Source organism: Anolis carolinensis, chromosome 2 (assembly GCF_035594765.1).
Source record: "Anolis carolinensis isolate JA03-04 chromosome 2, rAnoCar3.1.pri, whole genome shotgun sequence".
NCBI classification, from domain to species: domain Eukaryota; kingdom Metazoa; phylum Chordata; class Lepidosauria; order Squamata; family Dactyloidae; genus Anolis; species Anolis carolinensis.
This window is the reverse complement of record NC_085842.1, coordinates 127,472,762-127,492,077: the sequence shown is the minus strand read 5'-3', so window position 1 is coordinate 127,492,077 and position 19,316 is coordinate 127,472,762. Positions and strand designations below refer to the sequence as shown.

Sequence of the window (19,316 nt, the reverse complement as noted above, 5' to 3'; positions counted from 1 at the left end):
TGCACAATTAAAACTTGTGCGCCAACTGTGCCCGTATCTCAAGAAGCCAGATCTGACCATGGTGATCCATGCCTTGGTTACATCCCACGTAGACTACTGTAACGTGCTATACATGGGGCTGCCCAGATTACTTACTGGTGCTGGACACAGGGAGTGTACCGCCCCCCCTGTTACAGTACCTCTACTGGCTGCTTGTTTGTTTCCGAGTCTGATTCAAGGTGATGGTTTTAACTTACCTATCTGACCACATCTCTTCCTACTAACTTGCCCAAATGTTAAGGTCATCAGGGGAGGCCCTACTCTCACTTCCGCCACCGTCTCAACTACAGTTGGCAGTGACAGGGGAAAGGTCCTTCTCTGTGGCCGCCCCAAAGCTTTGGAATACTTTCCTCAGAGAGATCAAAATGGCACCCTCCCTGACATCATTCAAAAAGCAGCTGAAGACCTTCTTATTCAAGCAAACATTCAGTCAATAAATCTAGGATGACAAGAAGGTCAAATCCTCACTGGGCGACGTGAAGTGCAATAAGCAAAAAGTGCAATAAGTTCTGACAAAACACCACAATATTGTTTAGTCGTTTTAAAATGTTTATTTGTCTGTTTTATTGATTGCTTATTATGTTTTATATTTGTGTTTTGATTGCTGCTGATTTTTTATTTTATTTCACTGTATTTTATATGTTGGAAGCCATTTGAGTCCCCTTTTAAGGGAGAAAGGCAAGATATAAATAAGAATGATGATGATGATGATGATGATGATGATGATTATTATTCTTTGTGATAATATTGAGTCTTCTCCTTTGCAAGTTCTGGCACCCTCCCAAACTCTGCTCTTGAAAGAGTCCCTAGGGTTCTAGAGCAGATTTTTGAGTTCAAAATTTTGTGGGTGCACAGAGTCTTTAGTGACATTTTTAGGTATCCAAAAATCGATGAGCAAGCCTTGGACAAAGAAGTTAGACAGTCCCAAATTAGAAGTGATTAATTTGGGAATATTTAACTTCTAGGCATAAGACTTGATTATTGGTTTTTGGACTAACAACCTATATTAAGGTTTTATCAGGAAGTATAAAAGGGGTGTAGATCACTTTCTATTTGGTTTACCAGATAAGCTAGAAGATTGTTCAGATTCTCTCATAGAAATGAAAAAATTAAAATAATTTAAGCTATGAATTAAACTGGAAATTTGCTGATATAAATGGATAATTTGATATATTAATTTTTAATAAAGGAGATTGAAATTTCACTATTCAAGTTTATAAAGAATCAGATTATTATTTTATTATGTTTATGCATTTTTAGCAATGGATAAAACTGCTGAATGGAACTGGAGACTGGGTGTTGTGGAGTTTGGCAAAGGTACAGATGCCAAGAGCTCGTTTTCCCTGCAGGCAATTTCCTCCCAAGTGTTTGAGCTCAATTCAAGTCTTTCCCAAAATAGTGACTAGTTGCAGCTTCAGTTACCATTTTGAATAGGGCTCTATCAAAAGAGAGGTATTTGGAAGTGTTAGGGGGTTCTGATGTATTTTCTGCATTGGATTGGGAGTGTTTTGCAAGTTTTAGGCCAAAACTAGTGTTTTAGGCCAAAACGTGACAGAAAACCATGCCCAAATTTTTGGTTTCAAAATGGGGTTGGAAACGTTGGGGCACTTGTGGGGGTACTCCAGGTGATAAAGAAGTAAAGTACAGGGGCTGCATATGCTCCCAGGATGCAACCTGACAACATCTGTTTTACACATACTGAGGAAATAGGTGATTTCTGCAGCTGATATTGTGTGTCTATACACCCACAAAAACCAAAAATGACAAAACAGCCCACTGTCACATTAGATTGCAGTGCAAAAACACTATCCCAGCAGAGTGGAAGTGCATGATCCTTGAACACCAATTCTAACCTTTTCCTGTACATTTCAAAAGTGTGCTTTTCCAAAGCCATAAACGCCCAACACTGATGGACTGGATCAAGCTTGGAATAGTAACTCTAATTTCCACCTTTCCTACACGTTCAAAGATAATATTACAATAATGAGATCCACATACGCTCAGCTTTTAGGTGAAATTCAAGTGGGGATAGTCAATTTAAGATTTGAGGGAGATAACAGTGGAACAAAAGATTCTGATGGAAAGGCTGCGTTGAAGGGATAGAGCACTTTCAAAGCCTGTATAACTGATCTAATAATTATAGTCTGAATTATCTTTCTGAAACATTAGTAAATAAAAAAGGAAAGGTTAAGTGCATGCAATCAGTCTTACTCCTTTCCTCTAAGAAAGAGAGAGCTTGAGACCATGCACTTAGCCCTTTTATTTTCTCTTTGTTTATGAATGTCTTGACAAATAAATGCATCACCATAACATCTCAGCACAGACGTAATATTTATATTAAGTTTTCACTTGAATCATTAAGTATTATTTTGTTACTCTCTTATTTAGATTTATGCCCTGCTTCAGTCAGAAATTGCTGATCAATCTGTACTGAGGAAATCCTCACACAATATAAAGGAACACTAATATTTATTTGCTTTGAGGTGGCTTTAGACACTATCAAGCAATGTGCAATCTCCTCACTGGATTTTTTGTTTTGTTTTCATGAGGGAAGACGCGGCCAGCATGCATATTAGTTTGGGTGCTGGACTAGAATTCCAGGAGATCAAAGTTTGATCTTTGCTCAGCAATGGAAATCCTCTATGTGGCTTTTGGCAAGTCACACAGTGTCAGAGGAAGGCAATGGAGAACCTCCTCTGAACAAACCTTGTAATGGAAAACATGTGTCATGTGTTAGGTCTGCCTTAGTTTCTACCGAAATACCCTAGATGCACCAAATCCCACCTGATCTTGAAAACTAAGTCAGATCAGCCGTGGTTATAATTTTGATCAAAGACTGCCAATGCATACCAAGTGCTACAGGCTATATTTCAGATGAAGGAATTAGCAAAGCCACCATTCAATATTTCTTGCCTAAGAAAACCCTGTGATGTTCATGGAGTTGCCCTAAGTCAACAGGAGACTTGAAGGCATATGAGGGCCAGGGAGAGGGAGAGATTTCCTTTAAGGTTACTGTAAGTCATAAATGTGAAGGCACACAACAAGAAGAAAGAAAGAAAGAAAGAAAGAAAGAAAGAAAGAAAGAAAGAGAAGACAGAAAGAAAAGAAAAGAAAGATCCCACAGAAAATGACGTGAAAAAGGTACAACTATTCAGTACTGAGTCCCCTCAGGGAGATAGGGTGGGCTACTAATAAAATTATTACTGTTAGTAGTAGTAGTTCACAGTTTGGATGGAAGCATTTTGACCTCAGGAGCAAAGTTACCCTATGTATAAGTCTAGTTGACTTAGCAATGGATCAATGTGAGCACTGTACCTTTACACTTACCAAAAACGATCCAACCCCTTCACTGAGTAGAGTGGCAGAAGATGGAAACTTAGTCCATCCTGCGAGAACCTAAAATACGCACCAACCATGACACCTCTTCTGGCCTCTTTGAATGCATGATTGGGAAAATGGCAGCACCACCTCCTACCCACCTGAGGTGATGTTGTTACTTTCCCCTCTTCTTGTAATAACCCCTGACTTATTGGTGAGGTTGACTTATACATGAGTATAAACAGTATCTTATTCTATTAATGAACATTGAAATGAAAAACATAGTTCTATCCTTTTAAACAATAGTCAGTATCCTTTCCTTGCCTCTTAACCAAAGAATTATAAGCTCCTTGCTACTATGTCTAACATGCAAAGAATCCTTTGCCTTTTAGCTGTAAAGGTTCAGTCCCATAAGCCCAAACACATTCTGCTCATAGTATGAAGCCTTTCCTGAGTAGCCTAATCGAGCAATGCTTTCCCTCTACAATTTTAATTCTTGTCTTGATAATTCCACCAACTGGATGGATTTGCAGAATAGTGTCCCCTAACACAATCCTTTCAACCACCATGAATGTGAGACATCACAGTAAAATCTGGCTGAAATGTAGCTCCCAAATGGCACTAGGAGTGCCAATTCTTGTAATAAGCAAACTGTACACAATACCATTTATTCCTCTGGCTTTTACAGCTCAATAAAACTGTGCCATTTCTTTAGTATTATAGTGCTATTACTGCTTTTATAGTTTTCACCTACATTTGTGTTTCAAATATGTCTGGGGAGAAATACCAATTTAACTAAAAATGCATGATCTTCATTCAGAAATGTGAGGAGAAATGATGTCATGAATACTTCCCTTTCCATTTCTCTGAATCATCTCATTGATTCTTCAATGCATGTGGTTAAAAGTAAATTCCACTCAACTCAATGGGATTTACCTCTAATGAGACACACATAGGATTGCACTATTCATCTCTGATTCACATACACACCCCAACTGGCCTTTTAAACCTCTGGGTCTGCATTCAAATATGGCAGGCAAACTTCTAAAGTGTTTTACTAGCAGTTCCGATTTAATCAGTCTGGGTGGTCAATGGCTGAGAAGTAAAGTCTGTCAATACAGAACCTATCAGGTTTAAATGTATTATTTTCTTGGTGCTTTCATTTTTTGGTGTCTGTAGTCTGTCATGATGTCTTGATATTAAATACTTTTGTATCATGAAGTCAGGGAGCTATTTCTCTGGTTTCTCTGATCAAACTACAACCCAGAATTCCACATGATGGAACAATTACAAGTGAAGTAATAGCAGTATAATTATGTACTGTGAATTGGCCTCCGATTGTATTGACTACTCTTCTCGATCTAACTCTACTAATTCTTAACTGTCTTACATTTAACTCACAGTAGTGGTTCTCAACCTCTGATCCTCCAGATGTTCTCAGAAAGTGATGAGCTTTCATTATTCAGAAGTTTTGAAACACAGATTTAATGGCCTTAAGTCAGATATGCTTTAGCTACTGAATTACCAGGCCATGTGACCTTTTGGAATTCCTTCCAGTTCTATAATTCTTTGGCATAAACCTAATGCACACATTTGCAGCTCCAAGTGATGCTAGAGAGCATACTTTGGTCCTAAGTGCTTCTTCCAGCGTAGGATTAAAAGAAGAAGAGAGCCACCTCCATGCTTAGCCTAAGAGCATTAAGAGGTTGTGTGGTCCACCATGACTCCTTACCTCCAACTTGGATTGTCTCTCTATCTGGTTGGCTGCTGCCTACCTTGGGCCTTTATACTACAGCTGTACTGGAAATAGCTCACAATGCAAGAGTCTTTTTCATAAAGACAGTAAGAAGACTTAGAGCAGTAGTTCTCAACCTGAGGTCCCCAGATGTGTTTGGCCTACAACTCCCAGAAATCCCAGCCTGTTGTCCAGCTGCTAGGATTTCTGGGAGTTGAAGGTCAAAAACATCTGGGGACCCTCAAGTTGAGAACTACTGACTTAGAGGATGGTTATGTGTTTGCTCTGAACTTGGTTACAGTGGTCATCCCTCTTTATAGGACCCATTCGTATGCAGGATATCTGCCTTGGAAGGGCCTTAACAAAACTTTCACAACATTATCCAGCCCTTTCAACTGTGACTGTGCAGTTCTAATTAGTGCTTGGATCACTTCATATGAAGTCATGAATTTGCTCCAAGAAATTCCAAATGTAATGCACTCTAACACAATGTACTTAATTTTAATTACAGAAATTAGCTGAAACAAACATTTACAAGTGCACTAAATTACTGTAAGGGCATCCCGTGGTATAAAAGCAATAGGACACAAGGATAAGAACAGCATATCTACCTATTCCATCTTTCCAACTAGCAGAGCTGGGCAGTAACTAGTTAAGATTTTGACCAGATATATTAAATATAAAACATATATATTTAAAGTTGGCAGCCACTCCTTTTCTGGTAATGGCTAGCCTAAACAAACCATCTAGTCTAGACGGGCTTTTTTCTAGGTTTCCTGGAAAACCTTTTTTAGTCATGGCATTTCATAGATGTCTATAGGACATTTTCTTCTTTCAAAGACCCAGAAGGATGGTTAGGACCAAGACTAATCAAAGGCAAAAGTTCTGACAAATGGTCTTTCCCTGTCCTTGGCAGGACAGTTGTTCTTTTGAAGATTCACGGGGATGGATAATATTGGTTTTGCTTAAGTACAATGATATTGTGTCTACTATATGCCAGCCGATCAATTATAGGTTTTAAAATGCTGCGTCATAGGTTGATGCCTAAAATAAGTGGTTTGCCTATTGTTTAAATGAAAACTTATTTCTCAATTTGTCTTTTATTCTTTTTCCTTGTTTAACCTTGATACTGCTCAAGAGTATCTAATAAAATATTGATGAGCCATGGAAGAGCTTTCTTAAAGGTAAAGGTAAAGGTAAAGGTAAAGGTAAAGTTTTTCCCCTGACATTAAGTCTAGTCGTGTCCGACTCTGGGGGTTGGTGCTCAACTCCATTTCTAAGCCAAAGAGCCAGCATCATCTGTAGATACCTCCAAGGTCATGTGCCTGGCATGACTGCATGGAGTGCCATTACCTTCCCACCGGAGCAGTACCTATTGATCTACTCACGTTTGCATGTTTTTGAACTACTAGGCTGGCAGAAGCTGAGGCTAACAGCAGGAGCTCACCCCACTCGTCAGATTCGAACCACCGACCTTTTGGTCAGCAAGTTCAACAGCTCAGCAGTTTAACTCACTGTGGCACTGGGGGCTCCACCTCGAAGACATGGTTTCCCTATTGTTTAAATGAAAACTTATTTCTCAGTTTGTCTTTTATTCTTATTCAATTTTTAATTAATTAATTAACAATACTTTTACCCTGCCTTTCTCAACCCTGGAGGGGACTCAAGGCGACTTCACAATGTGGCAATAATTCAATGTCTTTAAAAACAAAGTACAAAAGCAGTCATTTAAATAAATAAATAAAATAAAACATTAAAATACAATTAAAACACAATTAAAGCCATTAACACTTAACTCTGACTAGCAGAGTAAATCACGTGATCCATGAGCATAGTCCAGGCTATTCAATTTTGATTAAAATTGCTAATCAATTTTTAACATTGATACTGCTCAAGAGTCTCTAATAAAACATTGATGAGACATGGAAGAGCTTTCCTACAGCATCCTACATTTCAGATTTTTTTTAAATGAAATTTACTAATTGAATGTTACTACAGAGACAGTCTTTGTTTGCAGATACAGAATGACAACAAGGTAGGGATGAAGTATTAGATAATGGAACAGTTCCAACACAAATTTTACAGTGGCCAGAAGACATCAACTTTGTAGACCAATAAAAAGGGTCATACAAAGATGTTTCATATTTATGTGTCTTCCAGCAAATGTTACTGAAGAAAATTGACTGTCATTTATTGCCAAGATGGGAAATGTTTGTATGCGAGCAAACAAGCTAACAGTTGATGCCATATGGACTCCCAAAGCACTGGTTCCCAAAGGAAATATTTTCTTTCCTTAAAAGTCCCAAATCATATCGACTGCTTGCCCACAATTCCCATTTGCTCTCTTGTCATGAACATACTTTGGAAAAAAGAAACCAGAAAGGAGAGAGCATAAATGAGAGCAAAGTTTTTTGGAAAGCTAATCAGCAGTTTATTGGTCAATGCGGAATTTTAAAAACTATAAAGGTAGTAGGTAAAAGTACAGGTTTTCCCCTGATGTTAAGTCCAGTCATGACCGATTCTGGGGGTTGGTGCTCATCTCCATTTCTAAGCCAAAGAGCCAGCAATGTCCGTAGACACTTCCAAGGTCATGTGGCCAGCATGACTGCATGGAGCACTGTTACCTTCCCGCCAGAGCGGTACCTATTTATCTACTCACATTTGCATGTTTTCGAACTGCTAGGCTGGCAGGAGCTGGGGCTAACAGCGGGGCGCTCATTCCGCTCCTGGGATTTGAACCTGGGACCTTTTGGTCTGTAGGTTCAGCAGGTCAGCGCTTTAACACACTGCGCCACCACCAGGGGCCCATAAAGGTAGACTTCAATCAAAATATATTTTATTATTTACCAATGAAACAAGAGAATATATGTTTAACAAGAGCATATCTAGTGTAATTTCTAAACGCCTTCCTAAAATGTGGTGACACTAGCACTGATAAATTGACACTATTTTAAAATTTTAAGGAAAAACAATTATGCTTGGATGCTTGGTGGTAAAATAATCACTAAATTAATGCATCAAAAGCTTTGGGCAGATAGTCTATATAAATGTTATATATTATTACTTCACTTTTCAAAGCAAAAAACAGATTTCATCTAGAAAAAAGAGTGGCATGCAAACATTTTCATCTCTCCAACCAAAAAAAAGGTCACAACCTGAAAGCCAGAGGACCATGATGCTGTGTCTGTTACAATACAGATGAGCACATTTTTGCTAAAGAGATGGCAGCTTTCAGATAGTTACCTCCTGAATCAGGTCATTCCAGCATCTAGAATCTATTCTGCCCTGATGGGTTCTTTTTCATTTGAATGTAGTCTTTTCCCCCTCTTGATCTGCTTTTGACATCTCCCTGTGGCCCTGTAATATATTTCCCATCTGTTCATACAGATGGCACATTCCAGCAATGTCCAAGGAGCTGGTGTCCCAACACTCCCATGTATTGTTCTCCATTTGAATGGAAATGCCGCAGAATTCTAGGAAAAAGTCATTTGAATTTGTGGACATAAATCAAAGAGGAAACAAATGAACAGAATTGTGATGATGTTGCTATACGGCTAGTCCATCTCTGCCCACTCTACTTCCTCCCAGGACACACCATTATTAACACCAAAGGACTGTTAGCATAGACATTGTGTTGCAGACAGGATTGTATGGAGGAGACCTTTCCTAACTTTATCCATTTAGCAGGATTCCAGACTTTGTGTCAGAGCTTTAGCTGGACTCACTGCTAAAGAGAATTCTCTTAAGGGACTCCTCTAGGTTTTCTGTCTTTATTTGGGTGATTAGAAATGCAATCCAATTGTGTAATTCAAATCTTAGCAAAGCCATAGCTTTGAACCATGACCTGTGAACTCCAAATGGCTCCCAAGTTGCATTTTACAGACCTTGAAAACCCCTTTCATAAGTTCCCAATAAAAAGCCAGGTGAAAGAAAGACATTGGCCAATTCAGTAGCATGAAAAATGGATAATGTGACCTATCATGAGCATTCAGCAGCAAATCATGACTATATTATCTAGGCAAACTTAATGTTTGGCAAAATGGAAACATTATGGCTGTCTGCACTATTTATAGAGAAACCATGTTTGCAAGGGGTAAGTGCAAGGAACAGCAGATCAGGCTCAGATCGCCCTTTTATATTGCTCAGCGCATACAAGTACTGTAGTTTTAAAATCTGATAAGCCTAAAGCCATCAGATCCTGTCTATTCTTGTTTAGTACTTGGATGGGAGGCCATCAACAAATACCAGGTGTTATAGGCTATATTTCAGAGGAAGAAACTGGCAAAATCCTTGCCTAAGAAAATTCCATTAAAATTCACAGGAAATATGTTAAACCCAATCGCTTCATGGTGATGGCTACTATGTTAAAACAAAGAGACTGAGAGAATGAAAATAAAGGTTACAGAGTTAGGGGAGGATCCTAAGCCTTCTCTTCTTACTCAGGCTAGATCTACACTGCCATATAATGCAGTTTCAGAATGCAGTTTAACTTCATTTAACTGGATTATATGGTGGTGTAGACCCATATAATCCAGGTCAATGCAGTTAAACTACATTCCGAAACTGCGTTATATAGCAGTGTAGATCTAGTCTCAGTTCTATCCACAATCCATCTCTTTTCTGCCTCCTCCTTTTCTGCCTCTTTTCAGGAGCCTCTGAAGCAGCTACAGAGAAACATTTGAAAATCTCTTATCCCTGCTTCTGCAATTGATTTAGCTGATAAGTAAGACAACACGTAACATGTCTCTGGGTGAACTGGAAAGAATGAAGCAATGGAATCAACAGCCTCAGGCCCCTTCCACATAGCTGTATAAAATCAACGTTGAACTGGATTATATGGCAGTGTGGACTCAGATAACCCAATTCAAAGTACTGTAGATATTGTGGATTATCTGCTTTGATATTTTGGGTTATATGGCTGTGTGGAAGACCCTCAGTCTATTCTCAGTTTAGGAAATCCAGTCCTTCATTGGTGGTAATACAGTTACATATGTTACATATGTAACTGTATCCCACAAAGAAACAATCTTGATGTAAGAAATCACTTCCAAACTCAGGCCTGGATCCACTGCAGCTTTGTTAATTTAAAGACTAGGCTTTTTATAATGTTAAGGAAATATAATGCTTACTTACACCATAGAAGGATTCTGAGCTGAATTTCTATGGTTCTTTCAATGGTACTGGAGGGCAACTGTGTGTATACTTAGAAGCTATGCTGTATTATTTTCTTTTGGATACTGCATCAATAATGACAATGGAGAGCAGCAATCAATTATCTGATTTCTCTGTTCTTTCATATTAGGCGTCTCCATGCTTTGTCTCCTGCTGCCTTAAAAATGATGGGTTAGAAAAAAATGCCTACTTTCCTTCTTCTTCTAAGACAAAGAACAGGTTGCTGCCTACACAAATTCAGCTTCCACAAAATGCGCTAAAGTTCATGGGGGCCAAATGAATGATCTAAATGAATCATCATTTAGAACATGTCACAACTCCATGGAAACCAGATTCAGCCTGGTTTTTTTTTTTGGAATTATTAATATCGCCCAAAAACGTGCATCTTTCTCGTTCCACGAGGGGAGAAGTTTCTATAGCTAGGGAGCTGAACTTCAGAATTTAACATGAAGTTATTTCTTGACTGAACTAGGGATTTTACTGCAAAAACATCTCTAGCAATCCAGACTCTCCAATCTAAAGCGGTATGAAAGATTCTTAGGAGATAAACAGTCTATGAGTGGTAGGGACCAAACTCTTCCCTAAATGTTTCACTTAAATTCTTTGTTGTTCCAGAGATGTTGCTAACAGGAAAAAGCAAAGGACAAGTTGCAAGGAGGCTGGTAAAGGTGAAGCATTGCCATTCCTATCTCTACCCTTTTTATGGCCAGATCTACATTGTCCTATATCCCAGAATCTGATCCCAGATTATCTGGCAGTGTAGACTCATATAAGGTAAAGGTAAAGGTTTCCCCCTGACATCAAGTCTAGTCGTATCCAACTCTGGGGGCTGGTGCTCATCTCCATTTCTAAGCCAAAGAGTCGGCATTGTCCGTAGATGTCTCCAAAGTCTGGCATGACTACATGGAGTGCCGTTACCTTCCTGCCGGAGCGGTACCTATTGATCTACTCACATTTGCATGTTTTCAAACTGCTAGGTTGGCAGAAGCTGGGGTTAACAGCGGGAGCTGACCCCACTCCCTGGATTCGAACTGCCAACTTTTCGGTCAGCAAGTTCAGCAGCTCAGCGGTTTAACCTGCAATGCCATCAGGGGCTCCTAGACTCATATAATCCAGTTTAAATCAGATTATCTGGATTATCTCATTTCATAATCTGGATCATATGGCAGTGTAGATCCAGCCTCACTGGCATTACACGAGGACAAAATTAAGAAAAACCAACATTTGGCATCTCCTTTCCCATCTCTACCCTCTTCGCATCTCATGTACTACCTGGGTCTTAAACATTTTAAGGACAATGGGAGATGAATGATGCAGTGTAGTTAAACAGTCAAGTAAGGCAGAATGACACTATAGATAAACATATTATGAGTAATCACATTATGTTTCTAAGGATATTTTCAGAATAAAATCTACCAACTTGCTTACAGTTAAGCTGTGTTCTCATCTTGGGGTCCCCAGATGTTTTTGGCCTTCAATTCCCAGAAATCCTAACAGCTGGTAAATTGGCTGGGATTTCTGGGAGTTTTAGACGAAAAACATCTGGGGACTCCAGTTTGGGAACCAATGAGTTAAAACATCTAATTTTGCAAAAAGAAAAACATCATTGATAGAACTTTCACTTTTTACGATTTATGGTTTCCTTAGCAAATGCTACAATTTATTGCCCATTTACGAAGGAATACGTCTGATTGAACTCAGTGAGATTTACTTCTAAGTAAACCTTAACAGAGAGCCACTTTGCTGTAGCGGTTTGAATGTTGGACCAGGATTTGAATCCCACTGGCTACCTATGGTGAGTGATGCATTCTCAGCCTCAGAGGAAGGCAAAGGCAAATCCCCTCTGAACAAATATTGCCATGATAAACTTAGATAGGTATACCTTAGGCCCCTTCAACACTGCCATATAAAATCCAGATTATATTCTTTGAACTGGATTATATGGCAGTGTAGAAGGGGCCTTAATTGGAAAGAACTTGAAGCCACACCATATTAACAAACATAAACAACACTGAAGTCTATTACATACAACCCCAGCTAAGATACATCCCTGAAGCTATTCTTTTCTTCCTATGATTTTTTATCTATAAAAAGCTTATCATTTTTAAGCTATACAACAGATAAATGAATCCGTATCACACGGAAAAGAAGCAGTTGATGCTATGAAAAGGAAGGGGAAAATATATCTTATGTTTATAGATAGGTTACTTGAAATGCTTGGTGCTGACCTGAGGCCATAGAGAACTGTCCCATCTGGATGTAAACGAATCATCCTGTTCTTCACAGTGACACCATGTACAAATGACTTCTTATCATTCAGGAAGTAGGTATCAGGCACCCAAAGCTGATCTGCTACTCTATTGTCCAGTGTAAGATTTAAAGGTATTACGTTATACGAAAGCCTCTTATCCCTCCATGCTTGCTGAAAGTACATTGTCAAGGTATAGTCCTGAAATGATAGAAAAGAGAGAGGAAAAATAGGGTGAAATCAGTTTTACCATTCCTTGTGTTACTTGTGATATGCAAAGCAAATCAGATACTATTTATATCTGTCTAATACTTATTGCAGTCCAGTTTAAACATACGGGTTGAGCATTCATTATCTAGAATTCCAAAATCTAAAATACTCTGAAATCTGACATTGTTCATGGCTGATATAGTGACCCCTTTGTTTTCTGATAGTTCATTATACACAAACTTTGTTTTATGTGTTAAAACATTGTATAAAATTACCTTCGGGTTATGTGTATAGGGTGTGTATGAAACATACATGAATGTAATGTTTAGACTTGGGTGCCATCTCCAAGGTATCTCATTATTTATGTGCATGCTAGTACAATCGGGGGGTGGGGGTGGAATCCAAAATACTTGTGGTCCCAAGCATTTTTTTTAAAGGAGCACTCTTTTTTAAATATTTGAGTTGAGTTCTGAGCAACAGGATAACAATCTCTAAAAATTTGTACTCCTCCCTAAAACAGAGGGAAATATTGTACATAACCTAAGATTGAATAAAAATGCAATATGTATTTCTTGGTCTTTAATAATGTCATATTTGGTATGACCTGCATTATTTTTTTTTTTTTAAAAAAAGAAAATCTTGGAGATGTAATTGCACCTTCCCTTTCACAGATAAAGGCAATCCTTTATTTTTGTCAATAATAAAAAATATTCAGAATAAAATTATTTATTCAAACTTATTGCTCTAATTGTTTGTATCTCAAAAATACTATCTGATTTTGAATAAATTATACTGTTTGTGACTCACCGTGTGTTTGAAGAGAACTGAAGACTTTCTTGGTCAGACATAATTTATTTAGAAAATTGTCACATTCCTAGAATCATAGCACTACAGAATGAATTCAGACTGAATATAAAATATACTTTGCACTATCAAGGAAACAGCCTATTAACAAGAATACAGATTGTTACTAACAGAAAACAGGATAGAAAGTCTTCTTGCTCAAATGAGGTATCTATAAAGGTTTTCTTGGTCCATTGAAAATCCAGTAAAACAACCTAAGTGTTATTTTTCTGAAAAGGCATTTGTCATTTGTCAAAAGGCATCATGTGTTATCCAAAGATCATCAGCTATTAAGAATTATGATTAACTCTCAACTGATGAGGTCTATAGGGGGCAATACACCAAAGAACTCTGGTGTCAAGTCTTGAAACATCATAGGTACAATCATAGACAAAATGCATGCTGTCAACTGCTTAAAAGCCCAGCCTCTGTAGCAGAAAAGGTACATACTAAATCTTTTTCTGTTAAATGCACAACTGAAGAAACATCCAACTGCTATCTCCAGCAGTGATGTAAAGAATACTCATAGTTCTTGTCCTCATTGAGAAAAGGAGTGCTTAAACATTTAGATACCCTGCCAGAAAATGCAATAAACCATGGTGAGATTTTAAGAGCTCTTTGTAAAAAAATTGTTTCTGCAAAAACCTGTCAGTATTGGCAATATCTATATATCTATATCTATAAAGGTAAAGGTTTTCCCCTGACATTAAGTCTAGTTGTGTCAGACTCTGGGGGTTGGTGCTCATCTCCATTTCTAAGCCAAGGAGCCAGCTTTGTCCATAGATCATGTCTCCAATGTCATGTGGCTGGCATGACTGCATGGAGTGCTGTTACCTTCCAGCAGGAGTGGTACCTAGTGATCTACTCACATTTGCATGTTTCCGAACTGCTAGGTTGGCAGAAGCTGGAGCTAACAGCATGAGCTCACCCCGTTCCTCAGAATTGAACCCCTGACCTTTTAGTCAGCAAGTTCAGCAATTCAGCGGTTTAACTGTGCCACTGTGCCACTGGAAGCTCCATCCAACATTCATAGAATTGAAAGATGTACAGAAATTCTTATAACATCACCCAATACAAAGAAGACTTCTGCAATTCTTCATTCTTGCATGCAAGATTAAGCATTCGGTCCAAAAGGTAGACAGCCAACGTCTTAATCTATTAATGCATCCGACTCAAGATTAACCCCAATCACAGTTTATCTAGGTTAACTATCAAGGGTGTTTCCTATAAAAGCTTGTAAAATGTATTGTTACAAGTGTAGAATAAGTCTATTAAGCTTTCCTGAGAGTAGGCCCCACTGAATGTAATAAGGCTCACTCCTGAGAAGACGTAAATGTTTTCAGCAATGCACAAAACCTAGCCTGTGGTTGGTGTTTGTTTTGTCAGCAAGACTTCCAGGAGAATGCTACACACATGATTCCACTAAGAAATCACTCTGACACCCTGTAATTTTGTCTGTTGCATTGCTATTTTGCATAAATGGTATTGATTACAGTCGTAAAGAAATAATTAATGTGTTATTACACTGACTCTTTATTTAAGAGAGAACATTTACATGTATTCATTAGGTAGACAAGTGGTATGGAATAATCTACAGAAACATGGAAATATAGAAATCTCCTCCGGTTTGCAGACAGCGCCTATAATTGCCTGCATTCTCTTCTTGCATGATATACAGGGTTGCACAGTGAAACTTATTACAAGGAATGCCCATTATTTGAAGGTTAGAAAACTTATATCTTATAGGTAGGTGTCCCTGATTATAAGGGATAGCAAATATTTGAAGCCTGGAAGACTTTTTCTTATATGTATACTGAACAAGATGCCAAAAACACAGTGTATTTTGGATTGTAGTCATTTCATAAAGACAGACATGAGTGCATAGGGTAATGTATGAATTTGGACTTGTTATACCCCAGCCGCCTTTGGGTTCTGAACCTGATTTAGAAATGAACTTCGACCAGGAGGAAGCTTATTCTGACCTTTTACCCAGTTCTTCTATGAGCTCCTTCCAATTACAGACCCCAGCTGTGGATAGCTCCGATGCTTCCTTAATTGGGAGAGATACTGAAAACATTACTCCCGTGGTAGAACCAGATGTCCCGAGTTCCCCAGGGAATGAATCCTTTAATAGAAGGGAGTTTTTGCATCGCCAGAGATCACAGAAATAGGAACTTCGAAGGAGTAAATGATTGGCATCTAGAGGGGATACTGGATAGGAGATTCCCTTGGGAACCTTTGGGGAGTTGGTTTCCCTTCGCTGTGATTAGAGCCATAAAAGTGTCTTACACTGTGAACAATTCGCGGTGTCAACGTAGCATCTCCCTTGAGAACACTTCACCGACTCCAGTTCCCTGATTTCACCAAGCCGAGCCTCTTGTTCCTGGCGGCCAAGCCGAGCCGCGTCTCCCGATTGAATCCGGAGTAAATTCACTTCTTTGCCTTGTTCCTGAATCCAGATTGGTTTTAACTCCGTCTCGTTCCTGCCTTGATGACAAAGACTATCTAGTGACTTTGGACCTTGTTATTTGGACCTTGCTCTTTGGACTTCTTGCTTCCTTGTTGTTTTTCCCCGCTCAAGAACTTTCAACAGTTTTGAGCATGTTTCGGTTTCTGGACTTTGGACAATAATACTGGACATTTCTCTTCAACTCTTTGGACTAATTCATACCATATCACAAAGGACTATTGCTCACTTACACTTTCCACTTATTCTTTCTTGAATTTATAATTGTTTTAATAAAGATATTATATGATTATTGGTCTCTGTTTAGTTTCCAGTGCTCATGCTGCCTTGGAGTGCAACAGGACTATATATTAACTTTATAGAGAAACACATGGTTAGGATAACTGAAATCAATACATGCCTTTTATATTTTAGATAGAACATAAACTTGTTAATAGCTGCTTCCTGTTTGTCTACCTTGCATGTCACAAATTTTAGCCTGCCCTTTCTGCTTTATTCACAACTTAATAGTTTTCAATCCAAAATGGTGCAAAAACTCATTAGGGTGACAACAGCAGCAAATGGTTCTGTAAGGTGAAAGCAGCTTCATGGCAGAGAGGAAATTATAAGAATAGCCCATTTTTAAAAAATTGGACTTGTTTTCCAGAACTAAATTAGCTTTTTCAAAACACTATAAATGCTACACATAGTTGAAGGTTAATGTAAAAGACATAAAAATGAAAACATAAAATACAAATATTGTACTCTGTAGTAGATTTTGGACAGTTTTCTTAGTTTAAAAATAACCAAGTAATCCTTACGGGGGGAAAGGATCTGGTGGTAAGGGCTGAATATGAAGCGTTGCAGTCCACAGTATACTGAAGCCACCTTCCGCTCCTCTTTTCTTCGAGGCAAAGGACAAATCAACGCCCACATTTTGCAAAGATAGATATTCTATTGTTTTATTGTTTTGTTTTCCTTTAGCTTGACAATAGGAAAACCTTGTTTTCATAAATAAGTAGTTTTGAATTGGTTTCCTTGACATTTCACAGACTTCTTTTATTTTAAAGCAAACAAACTTTCATTTGTATAAGCTGCTGAGAGCCCGTGGGGTTATTGTTGTGCTGGAAAAAATTAACATTTCATATATCATCACAGTATTCCATTTGCTAGATGACACATTTTCAAAAAATTCACAACATACGTTATGCAACACACAACATATGACACAACATACAACATTTGTTATGCTAAACTGAGCATTCCACTTTCCAGCAATTGTGATTATCAGTTTCACATATTTTCCCATTAAATTAAACTTGAATTTAATTTTATGGGAAAACCTGGAATAGTTTTGACAAAGAGGACTAATAAATTGGAAGATCTATTTCTGTTTCTATTATTATTATTATTATTATTATTATTATTATTATTATTATTATTATTATTGATTTATAGCCCAAATTTTTCCCTGTGGGGACTCTAGGCGGCTAACAATCTCACACTATGGTCATAGTTTTAAAAAGTGCAAAACAAAAAATTAAAAACAAATAATATAGTGTGGGTTAAGATTTTAAAAAACAGATTATAATGTAATAAATATACTTAAAATAGCCTTTTAAAGCTCACAATCCCTCCCCACTGGAATCCCAGCCACGATTTCCCAGCAACATTGCCCTTATTCTTTCCCAAATGCCTGCTGGCCAAGGAAGGTCTTCACCTGTGATCGCTGTTGCCAGCTTTTGATCTAAAACTATTTACCTGCTTGTGATTCCTTTATTTCAGCACTTATTTATTATGCAATGCTTTTGACACAAAATAAATAAATAACCTGTTTGCAGAAGGGTAGCAAGGATGGGACCCTTCTGGTCTTTATTGGGAGGGAATTCCACAGTCTGGGAGCAGCCACCAAAATGTCCTCTCCTGTGTTCCTGCCAAAGATGCTTGACTTGCTAGATGCACAATCCTTTGAGAGTTCAGCCTCTAAGCATTTCATCTTAGTGCTGCTCTACAGCTGTTGACTTCCTGCACAGGTACTACTCCAGAAAAGAAATACTTATATATACAATTCTGTTGTTCTGCAACTGCATGCAGTTTCCCTAAAATCTAAATAAACTTAGCTGTACTGGCACTAAATCAGTGATTCTCAATCAGAGAGCCATGCAGTCCCCACTTCTGGGTAACTGCTGTCAAATCAACTTTGAATGAGAGGTCTCCAAGTCAGTCTATCATCATCAGTCATGATTTTCTTCCTATCAGCTTTCATCACTGTCCAACTTTCACAACCATACACCGAAATGGGACACACGATGGCATACACTCCTATGCTATATCTTGACACTTCAAGATCTTGTCTAGTTCCTTCATAGCTGCTCTTCAAAGTACAGTAGAGTCTCACTTATCCAACATTCACTTATCCAACATTCTGGATTATCCAACGTAGTCTGCCTTTTAGTAAATGTTTTTGTAGTCAATGTTTTCAAAACATTGTGATGTTTTGGTACTAAATTAGTAAATACAGTAATTACTAAGTAGTATTACTGTGTATTGAACTACTTTTTCTGTCAAATTTGTTGTTAAACATGGTGTTTTGGTGCTTAATTTGTAAACTCATAACCTAATTTGATGTTTAATAGGCTTTTCCTTAATCCCTCCTTATTATTCAACATATTCGCTTATCCAACGTTCTGCCAGCCCGTTTCTGTTGGATAAGTGAGACTCTACATATGATACATTCATCACACAAGATCAATTGATCAGGTGATGAATTACAGCCTTGCCTGATCATTCAATTTCTCCATATTCTGTCCTGTAAAAGTTTTGGTTGTGGAATTTTGAGCATCACTCTGCTTGCATGAGGGATTAATGCCATGTTTTTGTGATTACCTTAATCCTTTCTTGTGACTGGAATGTATATTGACTCTTTCCATTGAGCCATTGTGTTCCATATTTGTTGATAGCTTCTACGCATAGTTAAAACTAGAGAAAATTCTGTCTCTGTAGCGTGAAGCAGCTTTATTGACATACCATCTGTTTCTGATGGTTTCTTTGTCCTATGTGCAGCTTCCATTTCACTTTCTAAAACTGGGCAATCATCTTCAAACAGTTCCTACTCAAATGAATCTGTCATCCTTTCATCTCTTGTAAATAGTTCTTCCATATATTGTTTCCACTGGGCTTTTACTTCTATTTGTAATATGATTTCTTGCTGATCATAAAGCATCCGGACTCTTAGTTTAAATTTCCCTTTATTTGGGATCTTGTGGAAGAGATCTCTTGTTCTTCCTTTCTTAATGTCATTTTCT

The 19,316-nt window shown here is 38.1% G+C and overlaps 1 protein-coding gene across 6 annotated transcripts in view; it reads right to left on the bottom strand.

Moving 5' to 3' along the window:
* The window catches only part of gabrb2 (gamma-aminobutyric acid type A receptor subunit beta2), a 167,321-nt gene that overhangs the window by 81,477 nt on the left and 66,528 nt on the right, over positions 1–19,316 (bottom strand). For all 6 annotated transcript variants that reach the window (XM_016995005.2, XM_016995003.2, XM_003215112.4 and 3 more), the window contains exon 5: positions 12,493–12,713. In XM_016995005.2, the coding sequence (XP_016850494.1) occupies positions 12,493–12,713 (221 nt within the window). The remainder of the gene's footprint in view (positions 1–12,492; positions 12,714–19,316) is intronic.